This window comes from Aulostomus chinensis, chromosome 10, assembly GCF_037954235.1.
Source record: "Aulostomus chinensis isolate RoL2024-O1b breed Wild chromosome 10, RoL_Achi_v1.0, whole genome shotgun sequence".
NCBI classification, from domain to species: Eukaryota; Metazoa; Chordata; class Actinopteri; order Syngnathiformes; family Aulostomidae; genus Aulostomus; species Aulostomus chinensis.
The window spans coordinates 9,490,339-9,500,883 of NC_141329.1; the positions used below are offsets into that span (position 1 = coordinate 9,490,339).

Below are 10,545 nucleotides of genomic sequence, written 5' to 3' on the forward strand. Positions count from 1 at the left end.
GCATAGAAAACGCTCGGTTCTTGTTTCAGATATTGTTAGAAAAGTTGACTAGAAATCTTTTTTTTCCCCAAAAACTCTACCCTGTTACATAATAATGGAATCATTAATTATTGGCAAAAATAACAAAATAACAAATACTTAAAACAATAAGGTAAATCTAAATTTTTTAATCACACCTTAAAGAACCAATATTTATGTTTGTGTGTGTGCTCACTTCAGTAAAGAATTTTTGATCATACTGCTAATACATGTGCATTTTTGTCATGTTTTTTGTCCGTTGTTACTTTATATCTAATATTTTATTGCAAAATACATTTTTCGTTTACTGAAATATTGAATGTCTTTATTTTATTTTGTTTTTTGTAGTAGCCTGCATGTTCAAGGAACTCCAAATCAGTACTATCTGTTAGTATGAGGAAAGAAAAATGGGACACACCTCTTTTTATGCATTTTATTTCCTCACGTATTTTACATTAATATTTTAGTACCAAATTCATTGTTTTCATATACTCCAAAAGTCAGTGACCTAGGCACCCCAAATCTGTGCCAGCTAACAGTACCAGATGAGAAATAACATTCACACCTCTTTGAAGGCTGCAAGCCAGTTCTTATTTTGTTTTCCCATGATATTATTTTAAAAGGAGAGTTTTTAAAGTAGTGCTTTTGAAATAAATGCGTTGCCTAGAAGTTTCCATGTCAAGGGACCTCATGTGACAACCCCCACTACCACACACACACACACACACACACACACACACACACACACACATAAAAAGTTTTAAATCTTATATTCTTCCATTGGCAAAAACAATGAAGTCCTGTAGTTATCCACCATTAAAAATGCTTACTGGTATTAAACTTGTTCATTAAAAGTCTTCACATAGCAACTTTCATCACTGAGACGTTTGTGTAGATGAATTTTCTTCTTCTCTTATTGGGCCTTCTTAAATACTTGGAGGCAGATTTTGTCCAGCACAAAGATTTCCTGAAAGACACAACATGAGGACGAATGGGCATCCCGTTAAAAATGAAACAGGCTAGTAGAGAGTTCACGTCCCTCAGGGTTATACAGTGTTATACACAGGCAAACGCACACGCGCGCGCACACACACACACACACACACACACGTCTATCATGCTTCTCTTACATAAACAGGCTTCAGAGAATGGCTTATCATCTTTTTATTGCCGTTATGAGACAGATCAGTGAGATTGACTCCTCAGACATGAACAGTCGACTGTTTGTTGACTTGGTTGTAAAGAAGCCTGAATTTGCAGTATTTTCGCTCCTGTGCCCTGCAGCAGCATGGACTCTAATGGCGTGTATATACAGTATACATTTATCAAGATTGCTCACAAGATGTAGCAGGTCTCCTTCAATCCAGTGCTTCCAGCCTCGGTTTTCCTTCTCCCCCTTCTGAACACACACAAGCTTGTCCCCGTCCCATGTAACTAGTGTCTGGAATGTCACACAAACAAGCAACATTATTGTAAAAAAAATGTTTCTTCGATGCAGCTCGTCACTGTAAAGTTCATTTTATATCGAAATGTCAGTCCCACCTTGACCTTTCGGTTGTCGAGGCCCTTCGTGTGCTCCTCGAACTCCACCCCAATGGTGAAGTTGACTTCATAGTTTCTAAAGGTGCTCAAGGTCTTTGTTTCAAACTTGTCCCCGTTCTGGGCGATGACTTTTGTCTGATGCAAGTGGTTTGCTATCTTTCTGGTGGCAAAATCAATATCTGCAACACATGGTTGTTGTAAATTTGCTAATTTGACATGTAGCTGCTTCTTGGTAGATAGATTTTATTTACTGTTGCACTACTAAATGTGTACAGACACACACACATGATCTCATGCAGGACACCACAGGCCACTTATTATAATTCCTCCCCCACTGGTCTTTGACAGTCTCATTTACCCTTTAAAAATGACCTTGCTGTGAGTCAGAATCAGCTTAAATTAGTTTCTCTGCCCTGCCAAAGAGAACCACCCACCCTGACCATGTTGATATATTCATATCCCATTTGCCCTAAAGTAAGAATTCAATTTCTTTCCATCACTCATACAGATGAGGTGCCTATATTTACTCATCTAAATTATATTTTTGACCCATTTCCATAAGGATGTCATTTTCCCATCCGCTCAATGGAAATGAGGTGCTGCTGCAATGAGGTATTGAGGATTTCCTGGATTTCAGTGAGCTCACTTTACTGGGCTTGTTTTATGAATTGCAGATTGAGTTGTGAATAATGAAAAGTGTTTCCAAGTCCGATCAATGACGCACCAGAAGAAGCATGTGTGTGTCTGTGTGCGTTTGTGATGAGCTGGCCAGTTGCCTCAACCGTGGTCAGAATCTGTCTCCCTTCTCTGGGATTAGAATGATGAAAATGCAGAAAGGAGTGAATCAATATTTATTTGGCGTGGTAACAGACGGCAGCCGCTCACAGAGTGGAGGTTAACTTGGCTTGACAGCAGCTCAATGAGGAAATGAAGCAGCAGCATTGCTCTTTTGCCTCTCTTTCTCTCTCTGTCTTTCTCTCTCTCTCACCCTCTCTCTCTCCCTCGTCCCCTCCTCAGACTGCTGCACTCTTTCGGTCACTCTCGGAGTCCTCTCTCGTTCCAGATTTTCTGCTCAGCATCTCCTCCTCCCCACTTGGCTGCATCCCTACGTGTTGCCCTCTAATTGATCCTTGTTTTCAATGAGGATTACAAGCAGTACTCTTTGCTATGCCACTGTCATTTAAGAAAATAAGAGCAGGCAGTTAGAGGGCAACTTACCGAGGGCCTTCATGACCTCCTCAAAGTTGTCATTCCTCACCATCTCCCAGCGTCCACTGTAGTCTGCAGGCATGTTTGACTGATGTGTCTGAGTCAAGGTAATACAGACGCTAGCCTTTGTCACACCAAGGGACAGTTCAAGAGCCCAACCCTCTGTATATATATAGTGTGTGTGTGTGTGTGTGTGTGTGTGTGTGTGTGTGTGTGTGTATGTGTGTGCAGAAGGACAGGGTCCACTTGTTAATTAGCTCAGGGCAGTGTGTATTTGTCTATGAATTTAAAGCTGAGATGAGAGTTGTTTCATGCTGCAAGGCAGTGTGTGCGTGTGTGTATGTGTGTGTGTGTGCGCACGTGTGTGTGTGTGTGCGTGTGTGTGTGTGCGTGCAGAAGGACAAGGTCCACTTGTTAATTACCTCAGGGCAGTGTGTGTATTTGTATATGAATTTAAAGCTTAATTATACTTTGTATAAAGGTATGGTATAGATAATTGCGGGGTTTTAAAAATATTTTTGGACAAATACTGTGAGTAGATAATGTGAAAACATTTACTAACAATCTTAAATCCTAAAGTCAGAAGGATAACTATGACTATTTCAACTTTTGTGGTGCCAACACAACTAATTTTTCTGCCTCAAAATCTCCATATACAAACACAAATATTGGGCTCTCTGCACATCCCTCATACCGACTAATTTAGACTGTTGACTTAGGATAATAAAAACACAACATACGTCATATGTTCAAGTGGTGAAAAGCTTCTGTTTATGTCATCTAATATCAGGTAATTAAGACCACAGGGAAACAGGACAAGATTCATATAAAGTGAGAATATGGTTGGCCCAGGCAAGGACATCTGGGTTCAGTGGAGGAGACTCACAATCCCTCCTAACTATCAACAGAATGCAGTGTTGGTTGCTTCAGCAGGAGACGGCGGTGCGAAGATACCATTTTCATGGTCACAGCAGTGGGACATTGTCGCTTCACAACACAGTTTTTAAAAAAAACCAAATAATTGTACCTTAACCTTGCGGCTCATAACCGAGTGTTTTTGTCTCTAAACATCAACAACCCACAACATAGAATTATTGTGATGATTAGGCTCATGCGTGCTATCAAAGGGCCAGAACAAACAACGTATACTTAAATTTCCTATATCCTCCAAACAAGCTGGCAGGATGAAGGGAAGCTGGAGTGGAGCTGGGACAGAGCTGTTTACCTCAGCTTCCTGCATATGAGTTCATCTCTCAAATCTTTTTATGTTTGCAGTAGAAAAGATTTCTCTCTGGTTTCATGTCAGAGAACAAAGTTTTTAAGCTCAAGGGAGAAAATTTTGTTGACACAGTTGCAACTCCACAATAGTTGTCATCAGAAGAATGAAGTTCAGCCCTTATTTCACACACGCACGCACACACACACACACACACACACACACACACACACACACACACACACACACAAAAGTCTCCTTAGTTTCTTAAGTTCAGTCTGTCCTTTAGATAAGGCATATATGTGTCAATCAGCAGCTGGGAACAGTGTCTGTGCTTATGTTCAAACCAGTGTTCCTGTGTGCTACAGCATTTCATCGTAGTTCTTTAATTATGTTTTGGAATGTGAAATGGATGTTGGATTGCATTACCTTTTTCAGTACAATCAGCTCCACAGTTCAGTTCTCAGTAGAGATGAGCAGCTTTCACAGAGGAAAAACTGAAAACACTGCAGTCGTAACATGATTTCACAATTTTAGTACGTCAGCGCAACATCTAACAGGAACAATAATTTGATCTTATGCCGGTGGAGTGTATGTGGAAGGTCAAAGGTGAGGCGAGCATTTTGTTCATGCTATCACAGCTGATAAGATATCGCCGGCTATCTTTTGTACAAAGTTAATGACTGAGGTTGCAGAGTGTAAATGACCTTATGTTATTTTCCCCCAAGTCATGACTAAAATATCTTTCCTTATCACATTGGAATGATTGTCATCAAATCAGCTTCGATGATGAAAAGTTATGATGACATGGAATACGGTGAAGTGTTTTTATTGACTATAGAAATGACATTAAAGAGGTTGGTTGTAGCAACACACCCTTTGAAAATTTCCTTTTCCACTGACTGTAGAAAAAAGTGTTTTAAACCGATAGTGGAGTTTTCTGTGCATCCTGCAAACATATCGAACCAGGAGCTCAAACCAAGCTCTATCACATCAGCCCCTTATCAGCTCATTGCTGTTTAACCCTACTGCCTTTTTTTGTCTCTTTTCTGTTGTCAACCTTATTTCCTGAAAGAGCAGATAGCTGTTAACAGTGTAAACCTTTGAAAAAGAGAAACAAGGCACGGCGAAGCACAAAACGGAGCGAAAAGGAAGGTGAATTTTGGATGTATTATTGCATGTACAGCAGGCAACTCTTTGCTAACACGCCAATATTTGAATCACTGCTTGAGCGCCGCCCCTAAGTAAAGACAAGACCTCAAATTTTCATACACCATGGCTCCCATGGATCAGGCTTCTTTGCCCGGCACAATGACTCATCGTTTGGACTGAGATCCGGAGACTTTGGAGGCCAAGTCAACACCCTGAGCTCATTGTTGTGTTCCTCAGAACATTCCTGAAACATTTTTGCAGTGGCAAGGAGCGTTGCCTTACTGAAAAAGGCCATTAGGGAATATGAGGTCTTGTGGTGTGTTCAGTGTTATAGCGCCTACATAGCTTTAGTAAACAACTCTTTTAGCCCAAGCAGTTTAATTCAAGTATCCATCAACTATATATAATCCAAAAAAGGTAAATATGTCAAAAAACAAGCTGAAATCCTATATTATGCTGCTCTATTTTAACATGCTATTTCTCTGCTAAACATTTAGCCTGTAAAACTATGAACCAGATGTTGTTTCGAAGTCTAAGTAAAGGAAACCAGCTCAAATTGTTTGTTCACAGTCAAGCTGATTTATAACTCTGTAATGAAGAAATAAAGAAACTAAATCAAGAAACTCAATGTTAAAATCTATTTTGTTGTTGTGTAACATCTTCCAGCATGGAGATGATTGTGCACTGAAGAAATGCAGCGGACCAGCAGCCTCTGTCTCCTAATATTATACAAAAGTCAGACTCTCATTTTATTACACTTACCTGATAGTTTGCACAGACAGTGCAAATGTCAATATGCTGATTGTTTTTGTGTCAAGCTTCACCTCAACTCAACTTCAGGGATGTAGAGATTTTTTTCTCCACTCACCACAGAGGGGCAATGTTGCTACATAAAAGCTGGGTAGCAGCTCCTCAGGAAAAGAGGAGTTAGTGGTCTGTGTTTGGTGCAAAACAACACCACATGTTACCCTGTGATGGAAGTTACGGTGACACAGAGCCATCTGGTAGCTGAGAGCCGTCTTGGTGGAAAACTGGCGTCTTCCTGTATTGCTTTTGTCGGGTGATACTGGAGGGAGTTTGTGACCTCTAATTGTCTGAAGCGAAGTCTTAAAATATCATCGCAAATGAATAAATTATCTATCTTTACCTATCTATCAATCTGGATGTAATATTTTAGAAAATGACACATAAGTCTATATAGTTAAATGAAAGTGGCACCAGCTTACACATGCATGCATGCACACACATTAAGGAACACAACATTTCCTAAACTGACGCCAGTGCAATTAGGGTCAGAGTTTTAATAATGCATGATGGTGGATTCATTTTTAATTTTTCCTCATATACTACAAATGGCATTTCCTGTGTTCTATAACCTTGGTTAGAACACCAATACTCTCACATGCACACACACACACACACACACGCATCGTTCACGCTGGTCGACAGGCTGAGAAGTAATCCTACACTTCTATTTCCTGTGGTGTCTTCATTTCCTTTTGAGAGTTGTGGTTTTTTTTATCTCTCCATCTCAGGCTAATGTTTCCACAGTAAGATGTTTCGCTTTGTTTTTCGCATTGTTGTGTCGCTCGCTGCAACACCCTTTCAATATCCTGTGCGACTCAATTCAATTTGCTTCATTAGCCTGATATTCAAAGCAGCGCATCTCTTAGTCTTTACATCCCGTGCAGCTCCGTCTATGGCCCTCTCATCTCTCCCATCACTTCCTCCTCCCTGGTGTTTCAAAACATCAAAGGTCAGATTAATCACAGTCTCTAGAGGAGACAAATGACCGAGAAAAGTCTGCACTTTTGTTAGGAGAGTCTAGTCATGGATTTCAGTGGAGAGTTGACATATTTGTAATGTATTTTCATCCCACCCATGGACTAACAGTGCAGTGTCTTGCTGTGTGCTTTGATGTCCCAGTGTCCCATTGAAAAGATCCCAGTGTTCCCACACAATTGAATGATTTCTGCTTTTATCCTCCTTATGGAAGCCTTTCTGGGGCTGCAGTGCTCTCAGCAGTGGATGCTTCAGTGCAAGCTGTTGTCATGTTAGTGATTACGCATACCCTACAAATACATACAGAAATACACAAGGCAAAGGATTTCAAATGTTATCTTTTTAGGGATTTCAGCACAAAATATTCTTTAGAGAGCAGAAAAAATATGTCTGCTTCTTGGATAGCCTTGATATAAGATGAGGCATTCAGGTTCATTCTCAAAGCTGGGCACCTGTGAGGGCATAGTCATAGTCAAATCATCCTTGCGTGCCTGTTCTGATTCATTGTTCCCGCACTTAGAAACCCTCACATGCATTTATATCTTCTCATGTAATATGCGTGCTCTACATGCCTCTTCTTGTGTAACCATCGCCAGGACCTGCTTTGATCTGACCTCTACCTTCATCTAAGCCCAGTCTTCTCATCTCTTCCACTAATCATGTTCTGTGTCCTACCTCTGCTTGTGTCATCCCATTCCGTGGGATGAAACCCTGCTCCTCACCTATCCAGAGAGGAGCATCCTCTAATCACGAGGAGAAAACATACGATAAGCTACCATCTTTCACTTAAAAAAATACAAAACAAAAAACAACAACAACAACAAAAAATTTCCCTCAGGAAGTTTGAGTTGGAAAGTGGAGAGGGAAAGAAAGGGATGACAATGTTAAATATTTCATGTTTTCTTCTTGGTAATTCTGTTCGGTCGGAACGAGACCTCGTTTTCCACAGAAACATGAGCAACTGAGGGACTGATTGCAGGAACCCGGGAAGCTCTGTGTTTCTCTCTATTTTTTGCTTCTCTCCTCTGAAATAGGCCTGGGTGGTGATGCATAATGCATGGGGCTTCCTATGTGCAGCGGGAAAGGGCTGAGGGTCCTAAGGGATCAGCCGGGGAAAGGGTGTCCAGATTCACATTCTGCAGTGTAGGACCAAGCACGTCAAAGAAAGGAGTTGGAGGAAAAAAAAGATTAGTTTGCCCTGTGCTCACTCCTATGTTTATGTGTTTGTGTTGCACATTACTGTCACGGTATTAAGGAGGTCTTCAGTATTTGACAAACATGTAATATGTGCAGAATTCTTAAACTTCTTCACACATAATTGGACAACACCAGAAACAGGAAGTTATCAGCACATTAAATGATCACTGTCAGATGTATGATTACAGAAAGGATTCATCTTCCACCTTTTCTAACCAATTCACTGGTTGCCAATTACCAGTGAACTATAGTCCAGACGGCTCTCTGAAGAGGATGCAGACTTCCCTTTTTTGATGTAAAATGTTCAGTAGATAAGTATTTATTTACACCAAGTGGGTAGCGTGATCAAAAACTGCTATATGGTTGTTGTTTTTTTTAATTTTCTCTTGTAAATAACGGGTCAGACTAAGGAAATGGTGAGATGTTGCTCCATCAGCCTCAAAGATTCTATATACGCACCTCATTTCACAACGTGCGAGACGTCTCTTATATTTTACGCAGCATCTTAAGTCAGGGATGCTCAACCTTCTCTTCTTCAATTTGTATTTGTAACAGGATACGGCCCATAAAAGATCCAAGATTATATTGGCTCATCTATTATAAATCTGGCAATCTGAAGTGTGTCTGGGAAATCCAGCAAGAGTCAAATGTTTTGTCTGAAGCTTTCGCTTCATTTCGGAAGGTAAATGTAAAGGAAGGTAAAGGGCCGTTCAGTGTACGTCATTGTGTCAGGTTTAAACGGGTCTTTGGGTCAAACTGAACAAAATGTAGTATGGCAACAGCCTTGCTAGCAACACTCAAGAAGCTCAACTGAAAACATTAGCTGCTTGATTGAAAGATGCACACTGACAGCGAGCTACAAAAAAGAAACGTCCCTACCTCTGATGTAATAAGCGGCTTTGGTTCTCCCAACAAAGCATCGGGACGTAACATGAATGCAATGACCCGCAGCTTCTTCTTTACCCTCTTCCTCAAGTCAAAAACTGAACAAAAATCAGGCCCAATGGCGAATCTGAGGCAATTCCTCATATAAAGAAGGCTCTTCAGCCACGATGTTACAATGGTTGAGGGCTCAGTGGTGATGAACAGTGGCTTTGACCATCAGCCGAAGCCTAGATCCAAATAAGTGGTATGTGAAGGTGACGATCCATGATGGCTCAGCTCTCCCGCTGGACACAAGAGAGACGTGACATGGGTGTTTTAAATAGCCTTCTATGAGTCATCCCCAGTCACTCACTAGCTTTAACAAAAAGACTCTGCTGCAGTGGCTCAACTTTTTTCCACCAGGGTGTAGCTTGTAGCTTATTTAGTTTGAAATGAGCTCTCATTCATCTTGGGCTCGCATAACCATTAATCCACTTCCTTTGTTCTTCTGCACATCATGATTATATGTGGGGTTTTTTTGTTGTTGTTGTTTTTAGTTTAGACAAAAAAATACTCAACAATATATCTGTAGGCCCTGCGCCTTTGTTCCTGCCTTCAAACCATGTAGCACACTGATTGAGAAGGCATCAGTGAGGAGAAGTAAGAAGCTGTTTCTGGGAATGAAAGCCTCTTCTGCAGAGACAGTTGATTGCCAGTCCATCTGGGTGAGTTGGAAAAAGTGTTGCAGTTGTCACAAACATTCTGCGTTTTCCACCTGCCCCCTTCATAACAAATAATGATGGAGAGAAAAAGTTAAAAGGTACGAAGAGAGTAAACAAGAACAGCTGATGTGAGGTACAGAAAGTGGGAATAAATGAAGAAAGGAGGGCAAGAAGGAAAGGAAATCTGAGTGAAAGCGAGCTGTTATTTCACATCCGTTCCTCACTGTAAAGCACGTGAATATTATCAGCACCTCTGATGTGGAGTAGAATGAGAAAACTCTGGCCCAGGTTCACTTCTAATTTTTCTTACTTATTTGGCCTTTCCGCTTGCGAAGCTTTCAATCTCGCAGGCCTTCGGGGGGTCCAGATTATCTCTTTCGTTTGGAGAAAATGAGCTGAGCTGGAAGCTACATTACCCCTGCCTTATGTGAGCTCATTTTTTCCCACACTACCATTAGCTCGCTAAAGCCATTTGGAGATGCACAGTGGAGTGTTTCCATGTTCATCAGTAAGTGCCTGGCATTCCTTCAGTCAATTATCACCAGAACGGTCTCTGTGTGATAATTCATTCCTCGGGCTTGTGTGTCCGTGCCAGGATGGATGTACAAGCTACGTTTTGATTGAAGTTTTGAGTGGAGATTTATTCAATCATCACTGTTCTACTTGGCTGATAGACAAGTATTTCTGTGTCGGGTCTGAGCTGACTGATGGCGAGTTAGTTTGCGTTGAATTGTATTTTAAAAATAACAGACACTTAAACTGATAAACAGTGAGGCGTTGGCGAGTGCGGTGCGTGTGCGTGCGCCAGTATGAATATCGGGTTGGACGTGTGTAAAAATGTGC

At 41.0% G+C, this 10,545-nt stretch overlaps 1 protein-coding gene across 1 annotated transcript; it reads right to left on the reverse strand.

Annotated features, from left to right (window-relative positions):
- Window positions 1–931: 931 nt before the first annotated feature.
- On the reverse strand, window positions 932–2,851 carry LOC147254346 (retinol-binding protein 2-like). The gene is made up of 4 exons (XM_086215111.1): window positions 2,779–2,851; window positions 1,561–1,739; window positions 1,358–1,459; window positions 932–985 (listed from the first exon to the last, which is right to left on the reverse strand). The coding sequence occupies exons 1-4, from the start codon at window positions 2,849–2,851 to the stop codon at window positions 932–934; spliced, it is 408 nt and encodes a 135-aa protein (XP_086071237.1).
- Between the last annotated feature and the right edge of the window lie 7,694 nt (window positions 2,852–10,545).